Here is a 20,427-nt window from a genome sequence, read left to right as displayed (position 1 = left end):
GTTATTTCTATTTTTTTTCTTTTTTTTTTTTAATTCTTTTTATTGAATAGAGCAGAGCATGAGCATAACATCCATATACAATATACAATTTATGTTGACATAGAATTACATTAAAAAAATATATTAAATAGCCTTTTCCCCCACCTTCCCTTCTATGTTCCTTCTTTCCTTCCTTCATCTTACTAAGTATTATAATAATCGATGATCTCAACCATATTTAAGAAGGGACATAATGTGCAAAAACAACTACAATAAAGTGCTGTCGCAAAAGATATAATATCTATAATAGTGTGCAGCAATTGCAAAAAAAGAAAGTGCTAGTGCTTCTCAAGTATAATCACTTGAGAAAAGTGCTGGTGCATCTATTTGAAAAAACGGCTACAATTTTCAACGAGATATAATTCAATTTCCTATACTTAACCATAAAATGCCACAGTAATACATATAGTAACTTTTAATAATGTGCAAAAATCACAAAAGACTAAACAAAAGTTTTGATATTTCGCAAATATGATCCCAGAAAAAGTGCTAGTGCTCTTGGTTGCAGAAGCTACTACAATTTCAACAACACCACCAAAGCATTGTTCAATTCCCTTTTGCTTTTTCCAAATCTCTAAAGTACTTCCAATTTTTTTCACATTTCTTAATGGCCCCCACCCGGCTTGCATATGCTTTTTCAAAATTACAAGTTCTTCTCATTTTCCTCCACCACTTCAAATGAGAGGGAGCATCAGTAGACTTCCAATTCTGTAGGATTAAGGAGCGGGCAACAGTACAAGAGATAAATACAAAGGTCTCTTGGGCCCTACTCAATATTGTTCTATTTTTAGAAATGCCGAACAAAGCCGATTCGGCCTCGGGCTGAATATTCTTGCCCATTGCTCTTCCTAGGTCCGCAAAAATTGCTTTCCAGAATGATTCAAGTTTCGGGCAAGAAAAGAAAATATGATTCCAACCACCATGACCATTAGCAAGACATCTAAAACACTTATTTTCAACTTCCGGGTATCTTTTCCCCCGAGCCTCCGGAGTTAAATAGGCTAACCAGCGTGATAAAAAAGCCATCCTTTTGAAGTTAGCAGCACGTAACGATTTATTGCCTAGATGACAAATCGTTTCCCAGTCTTTACATGAAAAGCTACATTGTATCATGTGGTCTATTTTTCTTAGGTGGATTTCAACCAGTGGCATTTCGTTCTGTCGGTGTAGCAACCTATACCAATTTCCTATGCCCTTCATTTTGACCCCATAAAGGGCTACCGCTAGTTAAGACGGAGAAATAAAAAGGCCTTGCATATTCCTTATGAAATATACGATTTGTATATATTCAAAAAATGTAGGTCTGTTCGGGCTATTTGCCCTGATCATCACCTCTTGCCATGAGATCATTCTATTCAGAATAAAAAAGTGTCTTAATTCTTTTAGCCCGCATTTTTCCCACTTAATTAGATGGTTTTTATTTGATTGGAGACCGAGATCAAAGCATTCCCTCAAACTCAGATATTGCATGCCGGAGGAGTCTATTTTTTTTAAAAAAAACTGAAGTCTAAAAGAATATTCCCTTTAAGTCTTATATCGGTTTTTTGGGGGATATTTGGAAGTTTTTAAAAATACTTGTAGTTGGGAACCATTTTCCTGTAACATTTTATCTAAAAAAAGCTATCTCGCTTATATGTCGAACCCATCAGACCCGCCACTATGTCTAAAAAGGCGGCCTCATAATATATTTTCACATCTGGTAGGGCTAAACCTCCCTGTGCAGTACATAATTGTACTATTGGGAGTTTAACCCTAGACAATTTTCTCCCCCAAACAAAACTTCTAAACATCGTCTCTATTTCTTTAAAAAAGGAGAGATTAATTTTTCTAGGAATATTGCTGAATAGGAATATGAGCAACGGTAGTATCGACATTTTAATTAAAGATACCCTGCCCACTATTGAAAGGGGTAATAAGAGCCATTGATCAAAAAGTTTCTTAATTTTATCTTTCATTAGTTCATACAACTGGTGGTATTGAGAGTTGATGTAAATACCTAGATACCTAATCGGATCTTTGTTGGCTGCTTGTGTCCTCAAACCAGATGGAAGACAATTTAAATCGATATTTAATGCCAGTATTTCTGTTTTACTAGAATTTATTTTATAGTCACCGATTGGCTCAAATTCTCTAAATTCTCTCAACACCCTCTCAATATTTTCTTTATTAGGCATCAAATATAAAATAATATCGTCTGCAAACAATTTTAGTTTGGACATTCGGGGGACGGGGGATGGGATAGCAGCATTGTTTCTTATTTTAATTACTAAAGGTTCATTAAAAAAGGTAAAAAGCAACGGCGAAAGAGGACATCCCTGCCTAGTCCCTCTATTTATTTTTATTGAACCAGCTGTTTTCGTGTTAATAAAAACCTGGGCCGAGGCCCCTTGATAAATGTTGCGTAACATATCAACAATCTGGGCAGGGAATCCAAATTTTCCTAAAAAAAACAGGGTATTCCAATTAACTAAGTCAAAAGCTTTTTCAGCATCTACCATAACAATACATGCCGGAGTTACGTTTATAGTAAAATAATCTAGAGCTTGTATTAAAAACTCGGTGTTTGCTGCCATAGATCTTCTGGCTATGAATCCAGTCTGGTCAGTATGAATAACCTCTTGAGCCGCGAATGTAAAACGTTTGGCCCATATTTTCATTAAAATCTTGTAGTCTGAATTTAAGAGACTTATGGGCCGATAGGAATTAATATCTTCTGGATTTTTATCTTTCTTTACGAATGACACAATTATCGCCTCTTTAAAAGTTTGCGGTATAAAACCTCCCTCTTTAATGTGATTAAATAGTTGTTTCAAAGGTGTCAGCAATTCATTTAAAAATAATTTATAAAATTCGATGGGAAATCCATCTTGCCCGCATGCTTTCCCCCCCTCTGTTTCTTTTACAGAAGTTGATATTTCTAGTGTTTCTATCTCTAATTCTAATTGGGAGGTCCGGCTCTCTGAAAGTTTGGGCATAACCACATTAGAGAAATAGTGAAGAATCATATTGTCCCTTGTTGAGTATTCTTTTGAATAAATGCAGTGATAATGTTCGACAAAAATCTGTGAGATCCTTTCCCTATCGACTTCATTTCGGCCAGACTGAGGGTCTTGTATCTTTAAAACAAAAGCTGACTCCTGTTTTTTCCTTGTTATATTTGCCAACAATTTGCCTACTAACTTCTTCATAAACCTTTTGCTGGTACATTTTGGAGCTACAAATTTCTTCCAAGACGAAAAAATCCCGCAAGGCCGTTTTTGCCTGTTCAAATTCATTTGGACATTGCCGGTCCCGAAGGACATGTTCTTTTTCGACAGCAGCATGAAGTTGAGTTATTTTAAGCGATCTTGCTCTTGCCTGGGCCGCCATATAGGCGATGATCTGGCCACGGGCTGCCGCTTTAAACCCACCCCATACCGAAAACACATCAGCGGTGTTTTCATTTATCTTAAAAAATTCTGAGATCAATTTCCTAAAATCCTTTACCCAGTCCTGATTTTGGAGAAGAGTGCGGTCTAGCTGCCACCTCGGCCGCTCCCCTTTTCCGCCATCTAATGCAATCTTAAGTTCAATTCTGGCGTGATCAGAAAAAGGATTACAACCACAATCAATTTTCAGAATTCGGAAGGATCTTGATATAAGATAAAAATCAATTCGAGATGCCGTTGAAAAACGATATGAATAACAAGTAAACTTAGTTTCATCGGGATTTCTAAGTCGCCAAGGATCTACTAGTTGGTATTCTTTTTTGAGGGCCTCCACAATTCTTTGAGTTTTTGGTTTTAGTTGTTTTTTATTTTTATTTGATGTGTCTTTCTTCAGATCTTGCATAAAATTAAAATCCCCTCCTACTATAATCTGTCCTGGTACTCCCCTCAAAAGCTCACTAATTTTAACCAGGCTTTCAATCTCGTCCGTAACCGGACCATAATAATTGACCAAGTTTATAATTTTCCCCTGCTACTTAGCCATTACCCATATCCATCTCCCCTGTACATCTCTCTGCACTTGTAGGATTTCCCAAGATATTTATCTGGAAAGATAGATTGCGACTCCCCTCTGAGCCAGACCAGCTGATGCAAAAAATGCGTGGGAGAAGAATCTAGGTATAAATAGTTTGGGAGAATTTGATTTCAGGTGTGTCTCTTAAAAATATACCATTTGGGGGTCAGATGATATTAACCATTGTATGAGAGCGCCATACTTTTGCTTATTTAGCATACCATTGGCATTGACTGATAGGATTTTGCAATTGCTAAAATTCATCAAAATTTCTAATTACAGATAACCTTAAGTTTCTAATACAGTAATTTCTATATTGTTTACTCTTGCTCCTTTTCTTTTTTGCCCCGATTTTCCCTTCCCCCCTCCCACCCTTCCTCCCCTTGAAATGTGGAAACACCCTCCCCAACCACGCCAGCCACATTTCCCCCCTCCCTTCTATGTTCATGGGTGTCATGATGCTACACCCTAAGTGACCCTGCTGCCCCTGTGACCACGCCATAAGCCCCAAAACCAGAGAGGAGACAGAGGAAAAAAAAAAAAAAAAGAGAGAGAAAGAATTCAAAAATCAAAATTATAAAATACCATTGTGCTTTTCTTTTCTCCCTCTCACCTCACCTCCCCCTCCCCATTCCTACCCCTTCCCTACTTCTCTATTTTCCTTTATAAAGGGAGGTTTCTCTTCAAATTATTGACCCTGTGAAATCTCTTTTAAAAATGCCTGAGCCTCCTCCAGATCTGAGAACATAAAGAACTTGCCCTTTACTAGCACTCTTAATTTTGACTGCTGTGCTATAGAGGCTTGGGCACCATGGGTTTTAAATAGCTGGAGAAGTTTTACAAATTCTTTTCTTCTTCGTGCAGCAGAGGCAGTCATGTCAGCAAATATACGACACTTAGATGTTGCGTTAACAGAAAACTGTCTCTGCTGAATAGCTTTCATCAATATTCTCTCCCTGATTCGAAAATCAGCAAAATTCAGCAGGATTGTCCGCGGTATTGTAGAGTTCGAAAAGGGATGTGCAGGGACCCGATGGGCCCTGGTGATTGTGAGATCCCCTTCGAATTCTGGAAGCACTGCCCTTTTGATGAACGAGTTTACCCATTGTAGCGTCTGCGATTCTTCAATACCTTCCGGAACCCCACTATTCTTAGATTTGACCTCCGTGAGTGTCCTTCGATGTCTTCAAGTCTATTTTCCAGATATTTCCTTTTTTTTGTCGCTTCCTTCACTTCACACATAACCATGTTGACTTGGTCCTCCAGCACTGAAATCCTAGCTTCTGCCTCCTGAAGTTAGACAGGGAATCCAGACATTGCCTCCTCGATTTTCCCCAGGCGTGCATGTAAGGCCGCGATTTCCATTTTCTGAGTCCTTTTTATTTCGCGAACTTCATCTAATATTAAATTCAACATGTCCCTAACGTCCAGTTGATGTGTGCTTACTGTATCAATAATCAGATCGGAATGGCTCTGCATTTCGACTGTAGCAATAGTTATTTCTCCATTTGAAGCTTCTCCCTGAGTAGGCTGACGCTTAGGCGTGATTGCATTCTGTAATTCTAGCTCTGAGGAATTTGCAGATGCCAGTGAAGTGTTAGGCTCTTGGCTTTGATGGCTAGCCTGGCTTTGATCTTGATCTTTATCTGCTTCTGGGGAGACTTGATAGATAATATCCTTGTCCAGTTGAATTATTTCTGCATTTGGGGAGACTGGAGCCACCGAGGAGGGCGCTGGTTCGACTAGCGGAGTTTTATCTAAAATTGGCTCTAGCAAGAGCGATGGAGGGATAACCTTTTTGAGGAATAATGGGAACTGTTTAGTCCCGTTGGAGTTGCTCCTTGCGCCGTCTAAAACCACATTGTCTGGATCAATCCCTATCCCCTCGGTTGCCAAAAATACAGTTGAGGATTGTTCTTCTTCTGAGCTCTCCAAAGTGCTGTCAAGCCCTTGTGAGTTTATATTGTTTTCTCTGATTCCTTTTGTGGCTAAGCGTGAAATTTCTTTTGCCTGGGCTCGGCGAGTTTTGGTCTTTAACCGCGCCGTGTCAAATTTCGCAGCCGTGCCTCCTTGTTTCAACGGTTTTCCCATATTTTAAACTCCCCTCCTTTTGTTTTACTATCAATTTTCCTCTACTCCTCACTTTCCTCTGTTCTTCTTTCACCTTTCTTGTTTCCCTACTGTTTCTGCTTTCAACTTCGAAAAAAAAAAAAAGAGAAACTTATCCGTTTTTTCTTCCAGAAGGTGTCTTTTCACAGAGCTATTGTTGAAAGACTTTCCCTGTGCTCCTTCGTATCTTTAGCACTTCAAGTTTAGACAGGCGCTGAGGGTAAAGACGGGAGCTGAGGTACAAAAGTTTCTCTGTATCCTTCCCCTTATACAGTGAACCAGTAGCGCCTTTCAACTTAATTCGCCAGCTTACCGGCACGCCGAGCCTCTCCACGTCAGACCGTTTCTTCTCTCTCCAGTCTCCTTTCCTTCCCTGGAGCCCAGTCTAAACAGCCGTATTGCCGGATTCTTCGCCTTCTAGCAACCCTCGAAAAGGATCAAGGCCATAAATCAGCAAATATTCATTTTGCACGACCAGAGTCAGACATGCCGATAACACGCGCGGGAGGAATCCACCAAGTCCTTCACGCGCTCGAAAGTCGAGAGTCCCTAACGGCAAAGCGCCAGCTTCTCCATTACGATGGGCGGGTCAGCGGAGCAGCGATCACCTGTGGCTACACGGAGGCGTGGCCCTCCGTAGCCATTTCCCCTCTGTCGCCCTTGTTATTATCTCCAGTTATTTCTATGATAATTTTTCGGTGCTGCAAGTGTACACAAACTTTCATTTAAATAAGTGTGAAAGAAACTAAAGGTGTTTATTAGTCTATTCTTAAATGGGAAACGGAGAAATTGAAAGACTTGGCGTGTAGTGAGAAGGAAGGAGAAAAGAACTCCCATGCTGACGTCTGCAGTCCTTATATATACACGGAGGACAGCCAGTTTATTAATGTGCACGGATTAGTGGGTTATCACATGCATGCAAAACCTGATATACATTCGCTATATTTAAAAAAAACCTGTAGAACCACGCCCGATAGTGTGGGTGATATGTTCTTTATCAGAAAGGAAGCCTCTTCTTCTGACACAATAGGAGAGCTATGCAGGCCGTGCCGGGAACGAACAGATCAGCAGTGGCGACTGGGAGGAAGTGAACCAGCATGCAAGGCACGGGGGTCTCCATGCACCACCCAGGAGCATGCCCTGCAGGGACTTTCCACAATGACCTCTGTGATCTACCAATGTGTGACAACGGTCAATCCGGGGCAGAGTGGGCAGTGGGAGGTCGACGGACAGTGGCAGAGATAGCAAAGTGTCTTCGGCACGGGCACCCCCAAAAAAGTGTCCCACATTCCCAGTTCACACCCTTTTGTGAAACAGCATTTGGATAGTCTCATTGGGCTCATTGTTAGATAAATGTTTGATAAATTATGTATTTTAAAGCCATGGCACCAGAAACATTGGTGAAAACTGGAAGCACTGCATTTCGGCCGGTTGAGCTAGGTGAAATAAAGTGGCCCAAGGGCCACAACTCCACATTTAGCTGTTTTTGCCACTTGGCCGTTGTTTTAACTGGCATTATCAGTATTGTAAAGTCCTGGCCAGTATCAAAATGAACAAAATCACCAAAAAGCTAGTATTTTCGCCGCTGATCAATATGCACTTTAAACAGTCGATGTAAGGTGAAATCATTGTTTAAAGCTGCTTTAATGGTCCGTGACTAATAGTTAAAACTAAACAAAGGCAGAAAAGCATTGTGAAGAAGGAATGTGGACGCTTTTATTAATGTATAAAGAATCCTCTTTTATCATGTTCCATCCTTTGCAGAAGCTTAAAACATAAGCAAACAGAAGGTTATTTTTTTATTGTAGTTTTATATCGCTTGATCTCAGCCCAAGGGCAGCGATTATGTGAGCAACAGTCACATCCCCCCCTCAGGCCTGAAAGATACTGGAGCGGAGGTGCCAACTATGAGACCTCAGCGAGGCTCCTTCAGGGGCGTAACACAGGTCCCCGCAGTGCGGGGGGCCCCCAAGCTGCAGGGGGGCCCCTCAGCACTGTACTCGGGCCTGACAGCTCCAGATTCAATCCGGAGTGGGGTGCCCTCTGTGTACCTTGCAGGGGGGCCCCTTCAATTTTCGTTACGCCACTGGGCTCCTTCACTTGATCTCTCCCCTCCCCAGCCAACTACAGCCTCAGGGTGATGGCCTGGTAGGAGAGGGTAAAGGCCGCCTTCTGCACTTCATTGCAGGAGGTGTCTCCCCTCTTGTTTTCTTCCTACCTGCACCCACGCTAGAGAGCGACCTGGCTCTTCCACAGAGACACAGAGCCCAGATTCCCCAGGGGTGACAGTGTTGTAATTTACCAATGCTGTTTGTTTGTGTTTCATTACTGAAGATCAAATTCAGTTTTATTGTAGTCCTTGAGCAATTAAGCAATTTGCCCAGAATCACAGGACGTTGAGCAGAGGCTGGGACTCATACCCATTTCAATAGTTCCAAATTTGGCAGCTCTGACCGAACATTACATTCTCTCAATTTTCCTTGCTGTGAAGTACCTTTTCCAGCAAGGTCTATGCAAACATACCCCCCCCCCCCCAACCGCACCCACCAAAGCCTGAAAGATACTGGAGCGGAGGTGCCAACAATAGGCCCTCAGCGGCCCCAATCACTTACTCTCCCTCCTCCCCAGCCAACTATAGCCTCAGGGCGATGGCCTGGTAGGGGAGGATTGAAAAAAATCAGAGTAGCTGCTGCTCCAGGTGAGATGAGGTGATGACGACCACTTCACCTGCCCCAGCCAGGCCGCGGCACTCTCAACACCCCGCCTCACTTTAACAGCACAGCAGGGGAGGGGATGTCTGTGCCAGCCCCATGGGGGCCAAGATAAAGTTTGCAACGGTCAACACAATACTGGCCTAGCGATGCTGCTGAAACTACCACCTCAGAGCCTGCCTGCCCACATTACAGTGGCCTGGCAGGGAATACAGTAAGGATATGTGGGCCACTTGACAGAGCTGCTAACGAAAACCGGCCCACAGGTGACTCTTAGGCAGCAGCCCATCGCCCAAAGCCTGACTGCCCGCCTTCCCAATCCGATGCTGTTACTAATATTACTAACACCTGCAATTTGCGAGTTTTAATCCCATGTTTCTATTTGATTTTCTTGGATACCATTATACTGTTTCTCCCTTAGGGGGCTATTATTATTATTATTATTATTATTAATAATAATAATAAAATATTATTATATTAATAATGTCGTCATTACCATTTCGCTCTTCAGCAAAAAAAGAGCTTCAAACGTAACAGAAGGACTTTCTTCTGCAATGAAAAATAGAGTCCTTCCTTCTTTTACTTTTACAGCACCATGGGCATCACAGATGCACTTTCTTCTGCCGTTATAGAGATGAGCCTTCAATTATGAAGGCGGCGGCGCAATGCATGCGGGTTGCTGGAACGCTGTTGCTGGTATGGAAAAATGTTGTAGGTACCCTTGCAAAGATCAGCAAAGGTGAGTCTTCCCACATATGGCATTTAAGAAAACACTTGTCAACCTTGGCCTGTCGAACTATTGAAAACTTTCGCAAAATTTGAACAGCCAAATCACCTGAAGAGTGAGTGATTTGAAGTTTAGCTGAATAAGGCAACCCAGGCTCAAAAGAAAACATATGGCCATGTATGGTTCTTGCAGGTTCCTTAATAGTTCTCACCTAAGTCAGCACATGCGCTGTCTGTTGCGAGACATTTTATAGCCTGCAATGGTCTTGGAGCCCTCCCACTACTTACCATTTGTTGGCTTAAAAGTTTCTCTCATTTGCTTGCTTCTGATTTGTTAGCGCATGTGGACTTCACTTCCTCCTCTTGGGTTTGTCCCTCCCCAGGGACTGAACCCATTACACTGCTACTTTTACAAATGCTACTTTTTTTCTTTTTGCATAAGCACTCTATTAGAGTGTGTGTGTTTTCCAGCTGACTCTCTCGGGTATGTCTCCCCCTCCACTGTGCTTGTTTGTGTTGTGCATTTGCTGTCGAGGTGCTCCCCCAGTCCTTGTGTCCTTATCCCACCCTTGCATTGCTTTTTCGTCCATGTGTTTCTCTCCCACCTCCACACTGCACTATTTCCTGTCCGTTTGCACCCCCGATGTTCCTCACTTGTTCTGTTTGCACCCCCTTCGTGTTTCTTCCAATCTTCCTCCGTGATGCTCGCTCCATATGTAGGTGTGTGCATGCCTGATGTGCCTGCCTACAAAATGATATGGCGGCCACTTATGGCTTTTTCAAAGCCATGCGGAACAGAATTGCTCGAACCATTGGCAACGTCGATTGGTCCCAAAGGAGAGACCTATTGGCTTTGTCAATGCTTGTTTGTACTATTTCCTGTATGACTCATTTCATTGCAGAGGATATCTGTCTTGTAGAACAAGTTGGATGGTGTTTTGTACGCGTTATTAATGCCGAGAGGTAGTTCTGGGAGATGCTATTACCTACAGACCTCCGCCAACTTGGAATCCATGACAGAATGACAGGGCGGTGAGCACCAGATAAAGCAGCAGCACTTCCTAATAGATGGGAATCAGACTGACTGCAGACTGCTCGCTCTCTTTACCACTTGTCAGCAGAATATTTCATACTCGTTTCCCTATCTTAGTGGCAGCTAGTCTTGTAGATCACTGTACAAAATCAAATTATGAATAATGAAACAAAATTGAATGTGCTTGAGAACTGCAGCCAATAACAGAACAGAAATGACATGAAATGTGATATATTAAACATTACAAAAAGTACATTCCCCTTCCTTGTTCCTCACACATTTAGAGATTTATGAAGAAAAGTGATTCAATACAACGTGATATCAGAGTGGATTGCTTTCTCTCTGAAACCATTTCCTGCCTTTCTTGCAGGGTTTCTATCCTGTATGCTGGCAGTGTGACGCGCAGTAGCGGCCCGTGGAGGGACTGCTGCGGGGCAGTTGGGCGGGGCGAGGGAGGAGCAGGGTGGGGGGTAGTAAACTTCAGAATACGGCCGAACGGAAGTAAGTAAACAAATAAATAAATAAAACAAATTTTGTTGCTCGCGCTGCATCGCATTTGGCAATGAAGCGCGCGCAATGAAATTCGTTTTATTTATTTATTTGTTTACTTACCTCTGTTCGGCCGTATTCCGTAGTTGACTACCCCCCCCCCACCCTGCTCCTCCCCCGCCCCGCAGCAGTCCCTCCACGGGCCGCTACTGCGCGTCACACTGCCAGCATACAGGATAGAAACCCTGCAAGAAAGGCAGGAAATGGTTTCAGAGAGAAAGCAATCCACTCTGATATCACGTTGTATTGAATCACTTTTCTTCATAAATCTCTAAATGTGTGAGGAACACCACCACCTGCAGCATTCCCACCACGGGCTGCTACTGGTGAAGCAATGTCTTCCACTCAGCGCAGCTGTATTCACAGACATTGACAAATCTGCTCAGATTGAGCATGTTGGAAGCAGAATGTAAACTGTTTTCAGGATTCTGTAAATGGTCCCTTTTGGTGCAGGAATGTCCCTCCTGCCACAGGGATGTCCCCTGCATGGTGAACTGTGATACTTCCCTAGCATAAATGCTGCCATTTATGTATCTGGCTTTGGATGTTTACCCTAGCATTCCCAAATCTAGCCTGGGCCTGTCACCTGACACGAGTAGATCTTAGACGTGTCTTATACCCTGGAGGCATGTGCATGCATGCCCTCATTGACTGGCAGATGACTACAGCACCTGTAATGGGTTCAGAACATAGAGCGGTGGATGCAGCCTGCCATGTTTTGTGAATTCATAGTTATGACCAGACATTTTTTATCTATGTCACCAAAGACATCTTACAATCCACTTGAATCCCCTTTTCCAGTTCCTAGCACTGACATGTAGGATGTAGCTTAGTGATAAACGCAAGGTGTGTGTGAGTGATCAGAGTAATTGAGGCCTGTGGGATCCATTTTAAATACCCACGCTTGCATATGCACAACACAGAGGTGAGGTTGTTTTCCCAGACAGTGGAAGTGTATTGCCGACACTCCTGAAGCTAGAGGGAGGAGAGCTATGCACTAAAGTGAAAAGGGTAGAGACAAGGCTCCTTTACAAATTTGATTAGGCCTTTTGCTAGCAAGGAGCTGCTGATTAGAATTCTGAATATTGCCATTTGGTAGATGGCAGGAGAGAGGTGTGGGACTGCAGACTCTATTGTGAAGGGATTAGGAAACATTTAGGTGAAGTCTGGCCTTATGTCTTTCCCTGATTTTCCCTCCAGTTGGCTGATGGCAGACAGAACAGAGGCCGCATATCTCTTTGTGCCTCTGTTGTGGGTGGTCCAGGTTGGAGACTACCCTTCTGTGAGAAGCATCACTCGACGCAAAGGCTGTAACTAGAGTGTGACCTAGAAAAGACACCTGAAGAATCACCTCAAATGGCTTCTACATCTTGTGCCCGAGTTTAGTGTATAAAAGTGGGTCCTCGCCAGCCTACTTGTTGTTCCAGACCCAAATCCTCTGTGACGAGCAAGGGGGTGCTTCACAGAGTACCCTTCCTTTATACCAAAGGAAGAGAGTGTTCCACAGGGTACACAGAGCAACCCGAACAGCGGTCTGCTTGACAGGCAGCTTCCTAGACATTGCACGAGTCTGGACCTCTTAATAGAAGAGCTGGGTAGCTTTCCTAAACTGCCTATAAATCTGACTGCATTCTGACAGAGGAAAGGAACCTGCCAGCCCTACGTGCAGGAGGAGTGTCCGTCTAGGAGGACTGAGGTGCAGCATGTCCCATTTGCTCAGAAGAGAGAGGCTAAAGAGAATGATCAGAAGATCCCTGGGCGGTCCTGCAGAGTCTCTGCGCTGGTTTCAGGCATGAAGAGCAAACAGTGTGACAACAATTGCTCAAGACTGGTTGGGGCTGTGATTGCATGTCCAAGTGATCAGTGTGTGCGTGGCCCAAATTGCCCAGAGTGATTGGTCAGCACGTGGCTGCAACTGCCCAAAGTCATCAGCCTGTGCACGGCCGCAGCTGCCAGAGTGATCAACTTGTGAGTAGCTACAACTGCCAACCCTTACAGGGCACATCTGCCGATGTTGCAAACTGCTGAAAGAAGCTGCACCAGAGGCCATTGCTGAAGACCCCTACTACTGCAATACTCATCAGTGGTCTGAACGGGACTGCGACAACCAAGGGCTGCTGCCTCTACTTCCCGCAGGAACTTCTCTTTCTTGAAAACATAAGCACTAGGTTGGGCATCCATTTGTTGTCTTGTGAGATTCCTGAGCTACAAGCTCCAGCAGCCACACTCTGTACTCCCTGAGAAGACGATGACTGGTCGCACTCACCGCCATGAGAGAGAAGTACTGAAAGGGCTGCACTTGTCCTAGTTTTCAGAGCCATATGCCTTCAACCCCCATGGTTGTGACTCAGTAGCCCCGGATTCACACTGTTGCTCCGAACGCAGTCAGACAGACGCTGATTTTTCATGTAAGGTATCCGAATAACGAGTTATTATTTCATTGGCTGAAACCAATGCTGTGAGCAGGTGGGGAAGTATGAGTTTAATCTTTCAATGAAGAAAAGCTACTCTGGCAGATGTGGCCTGACAGTCTTCTGGGGGGAGGTAGGGGGTCCAATACCATAACTTGTTTATTTGGAAAGCATTCTCACCCTGCGGAACATCTTGGATCTAAATAACAGATGTTTACCAATCAATGGCACTTAATGTGTTGATTTTGGAAAGATGAAAGGCTGAGTGGCTCACCAGCATACAAACTTGGTAGTTTGAGGTAAAATATGACTGGAGTGGATGCGTTATTCCACTGACAAGCTAGCCTCAGCCCTCTGGTGCAGTTACTTTCATCCTGATATAGGGCCGAGTGCTCTAATTCGGAGACTCGGTTTCAGATTCCTAATGGACAACAGCCACATTTGGTGCATATGTAAATTTGGCTAATTGGTGAATGCACGTCTGACCCAAAGCTTTCCAGTAGCAAAAAGTCTGCCCCTCTCCAAGAGCGGTACAAAAGGGGGGGGACAAAAGGGGGTGGTGATGGACGGAGCATCAGAACCAATCAAACACTCACACCCAGTCAACAGATCTGGGTTTGATCCATCACCGTTCTTTAGCCCACTCTGCCACCCCAGTTCAGACATGGCCATATGCAAATCAGTCTGACCCTGTGCCTCATGGGAACAGTCCAGCCCGAACTGCCAAGCCATGCCTTCCCTGGACCGGAAACAAGCTTCCTAGGACCGGTTTCTGGCATTTCAGCCGTCTTCAGCCAGGCTTGCTTGAATCCAGTGGCAAAGTGAGCAAGGGACTCACGTCTGAGCATACCCTGCCAACTTATGGCGAACAAAGCGGTACAAAAGGGGGTGGTGATGGACGGAGCATCAGAACCAATCAAACACTCACACCCAGTCAACAGATCTGGGTTTGATCCATCACCGTTCTTTAGCCCACTCTGCCACCCCAGTTCAGACAAGGCCATATGCAAATCAGTCTGACCCTGTGCCTCATGGGAACAGTCCAGCCCGAACTGCCAAGCCATGCCTTCCCTGGACCGGAAACAAGCTTCCTAGGACCGGTTTCTGGCATTTTAGCCGTCTTCAGCCAGGCTTGCTTGAATCCAGTGGCAAAGTAAGCAAGGGACTCACGTCTGAGCATACCCTGCCAACTTATGGCGAACAAAGCGGTACAAAAGGGGGTGGTGATGGACGGAGCATCAGAACCAATCAACACTCACACCCAGTCAACAGATCTGGGTTTGATCCATCACCGTTCTTTAGCCCACTCTGCCACCCCAGTTCAGACATGGCCATATGCAAATCAGTCTGACCCTGTGCCTTATGGGAACAGTCCAGCCCGAACTGCCAAGCCATGCCTTCCCTGGACCGGAAACAAGCTTCCTAGGACCAGTTTCTGGCATTTCAGCCGTCTTCAGCCAGGCTTGCTTGAATCCAGTGGCAAAGTGAGCAAGGGACTCACGTCTGAGCATACCCTGCCAACTTATGGCGAACAAAGCGGTACAAAAGGGGATGGTGATGGACGGAGCATCAGAACCAATCAAACACTCACACCCAGTCAACAGATCTGGGTTTGATCCATCACCGTTCTTTAGCCCACTCTGCCACCCCAGTTCAGACATGGCCATATGCAAATCAGTCTGACCCTGTGCCTTATGGGAACAGTCCAGCCCGAACTGCCAAGCCATGCCTTCCCTGGACCGGAAACAAGCTTCCTAGGACCAGTTTCTGGCATTTCAGCCGTCTTCAGCCAGGCTTGCTTGAATCCAGTGGCAAAGTGAGCAAGGGACTCACGTCTGAGCATACCCTGCCAACTTATGGCAAACAAAGCGGTACAAAAGGGGGTGGTGATGGACGGAGCATCAGAACCAATCAAACACTGACACCCAGTCAACAGATCTGGGCTTGATCCATCACCGTTCTTTAGCCCACTCTGCCACCCCAGTTCAGACATGGCCATATGCAAATCAGTCTGACCCTGTGCCTCATGGGAACAGTCCAGCCCGAAGTGCCGTGCCAAGCCATGCCTTCCCTGGACCGGAAACAAGCTTCCTAGGACCAGTTTCTGGCATTTCAGCCGTCTTCAGCCAGGCTTGCTTGAATCCAGTGGCAAAGTGAGCAAGGGACTCACGTCTGAGCATACCCTGCCAACTTATGGCGAACAAAGCGGTACAAAAGGGGGTGGTGATGGACGGAGCATCAGAACCAATCAAACACTCACACCCAGTCAACAGATCTGGGTTTGATCCATCACCGTTCTTTACCCCACTCTGCCACCCCAGTTCAGACATGGCCATATGCAAATCAGTCTGACCCTGTGCCTCATGGGAACAGTCCAGCCCGAACTGCCAAGTCATGCCTTCCCTGGACCGGAAACAAGCTTCCTAGAGCGGGCAGAGGCGCTAGGAATCAATTACCAGGAGCGTGCTACACTGAGTGCTATATTCCGCTGACAAACTGTCTTTGCACGGCTTTTCTTCAGGAATCTGTAGGCATATAGAACCTTCTTTAGAAACAAATGGGGCAAACAGCACTTAAATCAAGAATGCGAGCCAGATAGAAAAGTGACACTCCGCAGGCGTGTACGTGAGAGCGATGGATTGTGTGGTCTCTTCATTTACAACTCCGGCACATCTCTGTCTCGGCCAGTGTTTCCCTTGTGGATGGGATGAAAACACGATCAACATCCTAGAGTCCATCTGACTGAATACCAACGTAGAATATGGTTCCAGATAAACAAACTATGCTATTTGGGAGCTTCTTACGTACAAAATGGCACAAACATGATGTGAATGTAAGAGTATCGTTTATAATGTAAATCTCGTAAAAATATGCTAATATTTGATTTATCATACTCTGTGCTTTATAACAAAAGTCCCACTTTGTACGTAGGTGCGGACTAGAGTTTCGCTCGGAATTCAAAAATAATAAAGTTCATGATTTTTTGTTTGGTATTTATTTAGAAGTTTTATAGAGCGCACAGCTACCCCCGACGGGGGTGGCCCAGCGCTATAAGACAGCAGAAGTGGGAACCAGGGGGGGGACCAGGTGCTGGAAAACAGCCAGCTCTTTAGGATAGGTCGAAAAATGCTTACAAAGTACGACAAAAGAAAAAAAAAACATAAAAGCCTAATAAAGCCCTTTTCCGACCTCTGTGGGCCCTGCAACACGTGGCTGAGCCCTTACAGTGTACTCGAACACTGCTTCCTTGCAGGAGACCACTTGTGATGCTTCTGCCTGCAGGGTACACATGGCCCTCCCACAGGCAGGCACCAAGTACTGACTCACCAGCTGGGTAAGCTGCTTTAAAGCACTGTCTTGGGGCAGGAAGTGTAATTCAATGAATGCAATTACCATTAATGCAATTACCATTAAGGTAATTATATTGTCCAGCCCCATCAACGCTAGACCGCACATTTATTCTACATCCCTCGCAGTGACAATTGCATGCATGCTTAACATTTCTGCCTGCAAAGAACGAGGAATACAGGGCACTCTGCCCACAGCTTGACTTTATAAAAAGAAATCTGAGGCAGGTGGAGATGAAATGATGGAAATCGGGCAAAACTAAGAAAGGTTTGGCACCTGCTTACCCCTGATAATAAAAAAATAGATATGTTGCTCAACCCTCTTTGTAAGTAGGGGTGGTGCTACACTAAGGCCACTACAGCTGCTCTGCGTTGCCACAAACAGACACAAGAGACTATCAGATTGCAACAAATGGCCTCAAAAGGATCTTGTTGCTAATACAAAATATAATTATGTCTGGACTCTAAAACTGTTTGTTGAGCTGTCTAGAAGAGTACAACAATTATTATTACACCAATCTTTCCTACTGTGCACTCGAGGTCAAATATTCCTTTCAATAGTCATTTGCAGACATCTTTGCATCCAGTTGCATGAACATGGGAAACATTGAAAGAGACAAAAAATATTCTGCTTTACAATGACTGGATTTAGAAGTACACAGAAACATGTCGGTCCAGATTATTGCCCATGTAATGCACTGCACACATTTTGATTAATGTTGTATGAAAGCATTATTGAAGACTTGTAAGGCCCCCATTACATAGGAGAACAAAAACAAACATTAACACCTGCAAAAAACTGGTGGTAACTACTCTGAACATACATTTTATGTGTTGACAAGTCTAAATAAGGGTTAATGCTTTTAATCCACAAGGGGATATATGGGATAAAGTACCCCCAGCCATACATTATAAGGAAATTGCAAGCCACTGAGGAATCTGTGACCATATAAAAGAACGAAAGCCGAAGGGGTACTTTATTCCTTACAATACATGGTCACACCATCATCCATGCCACAAACCGCTTTAAATCCTTGGTGTGTTGTTCTTTGATAAGAGAGAGATAGGATTTTTGCAGACATGATGAATACAATTAGAATCTGTACTGCAAAATTAAACACACCAAGGAGCAGTTAGATATTTGTTGCATAAATATATCAGAATCTGTTAACCACAAGTCACATTAATTCAATGGTGCAGCTCAGAATTTATAGAAACATGCAGAGAGTTTCTATCTTATATTTATTTATTTCACACTTGCAAAATGAACATGCTGCCATGACATCTCATTTTGTTCATCACTCTTTATCTAGAAAAACAAAGCAGAAGGAAAGTCAGGTTTTGTTTTTCCTATTTAAAGTGAATGGCTCTTGCAGCAGGTATCATGACCTCAGAACTCAAGAGTAATACATTATTACAGTTGAGGAGGTTTATCATTTCACTATTACAGGTGACGAGAGTTGTCACAAGTTGCCTGTAATGAGGAAATTCGAGAAGGCTTTTATAGAGGGATTGCAGGCTCCCGTATAATATAATCAGTGGCGTAGCTAGGCCTTAGGCCACCCGTGGTGGCCTGATCGAAGAGCGGGCAGGGGGGGTGGGGATTCATGCGGCCGCAACGGCCTCAGGTGAGAGCGGGGGGGGGGACATTAGGGGGGTGCTGCCGATTCTTGCAGCTGCAGGTAAGAGCTGGGGGCGGGGAGACCTGCCGCTGCCCCCCAAAACTCGTGCCGCCTAGGGCAGTCCGCCTCCACCGCTCCCCCCAGCTACGCCAATGATTATAATGTAATCACTACGTCACGGTTATTACCCCCGATTTACAGTTCATTTCTAAAGGAAAGGTTTAGTATTTCTTGCAGACAAGTGTATTGTTATTGCTTACCTGGAATAAAGTTTGACTCAGAAATGCAGGTTTTGCTTTCAGTGCTGTTTCCAGAGCACTGGTTCCCAACCGGGAACAGGATATTGCAGTGTCGAAGACGGAACTGAGTTCCAGAAGAATCGCATTCCGTCCAATCAGACCAGTCGGACCAGCTGTCTGCATGATTCAAGGGAGGGAGAAATAAATAACGTTAATGCACAATTGTTTCTTTCTCCAGCGGCCACTTTAGTTGCTGCTGTCGTTCAGATTATAGGTTGACGTTGCCTCCCTAAAGCATATTTTACAGGTTTTAACCATGGATACCCCCACATTACAAGTCACACTGAATGGTTTGACTTTATCATCTTGCAAATAAAAACTCCCTACTCATGTAAAAGAACTACCCCTTTTATCCGTACAAAACATGGTCGTTGTTTTTGACGGCCACAGGCCCCGTTCTCTTTAAATGTAATGTCATGAGAAATCTCTCTTAAAGGGTATGTGAAACTCATCTGTAAATTCCCCAGTGAAAGGCTCACTAGGACAAGCACGTTCCAGAGGGTCTGGAGTGTTTTTGCCACCCATCACATCAAATAGTGGAAGACATTCTTATAGAACACTGTGCCAAAAGTAATTATGGGTAATAAAATACATCAGGCGCTAATTACATACAGTATGCACTAAATGTAATAAAGTCCTCACAGCATACCTCACTTGGGGTGAACTGCGGTTTAATTACGCATGAAATTAAAATGAATTGTTTTTTCTCGACTGTCAATCCACGCACACGTTCTAAGTACGGTTTACAGTGAGTTCCCTGCTCTCTTTCTGCCACGTCTGTTAAATATGATGTTTCTCATGTATATTTAAGACTTAAAGACCACTGAGATAAATGTTTGATTGAATTCCATGGTCTATTGGTTACACTAACAGAATAGACCGCAATTTTAAAGTAAGACCCTATGCGTCGTTTTTCTCAAGCCAAAGATACACAGGATTAAACAAGCATTTGCAATGCAATCAGTCTCGCCTTTGGGACCTTATATGCATTTAGCTATGCAGCACATTAGCCTGGTTGCTGAACATCTACTGTTCTTTATCATGGAGGGAAAGTAAGCGCCAAACTGCGTGACAAACCAGGTATGCGAACACATGGAGAGAAATATTGCCCTTCAGCGGGAAATGGTATAGTCCAAAGCTATGTTTTTAATATAAAATCAGGGCCTTTGGTAGTCATATTCCTGAAAATACAAGATTTGAAAAAAATATTATTGTCTACGGGTGCTGATGGAAGACAATTTCTATGGACTGGAATCTAGAGAATGCTAAAGTGATTCTGGTATTTTACTGACCTCTGCTGGTCGTTTTCTATCAAGAAAGTTAAATAGAGGCAGTTGCCACAAAAAAAAAAAAAAAGCCCTTCAGCAAAAAGTAATTCTTGTATTTTACTGACCTCTACTGGTCGTTTTCTAACAAGACAGTTAAATAGAGGGAGTTGAATAAGCAGAAAGCAATTCTTCTGGTATTTTACTGACCTCTGTTGGTCGTTTTCTATTAAGACAGTTAAATAGAGGGAGTTGATGAGAAACAAAGTCCCTAAGCGGAAGCAGACAAGTCCTAGGGATGATCTCCAGAGCCC

The 20,427-nt window shown here is 44.0% G+C and overlaps 1 protein-coding gene across 2 annotated transcripts in view; it reads right to left on the bottom strand.

Annotated features, from left to right (window-relative positions):
• The window catches only part of SEMA5A (semaphorin 5A), a 1,729,347-nt gene that overhangs the window by 34,682 nt on the left and 1,674,238 nt on the right, over window positions 1–20,427 (bottom strand). For both annotated transcript variants that reach the window (XM_085606095.1, XM_085606096.1), the window contains one exon: window positions 18,810–18,965. In XM_085606095.1, the coding sequence (XP_085462221.1) occupies window positions 18,810–18,965 (156 nt within the window). The remainder of the gene's footprint in view (window positions 1–18,809; window positions 18,966–20,427) is intronic.

Source organism: Triturus cristatus, chromosome 5_1 (assembly GCF_964204655.1).
Source record: "Triturus cristatus chromosome 5_1, aTriCri1.1, whole genome shotgun sequence".
NCBI classification, from domain to species: Eukaryota; Metazoa; Chordata; class Amphibia; order Caudata; family Salamandridae; genus Triturus; species Triturus cristatus.
This window is presented reverse-complemented; position numbering and strand designations above follow the sequence as displayed.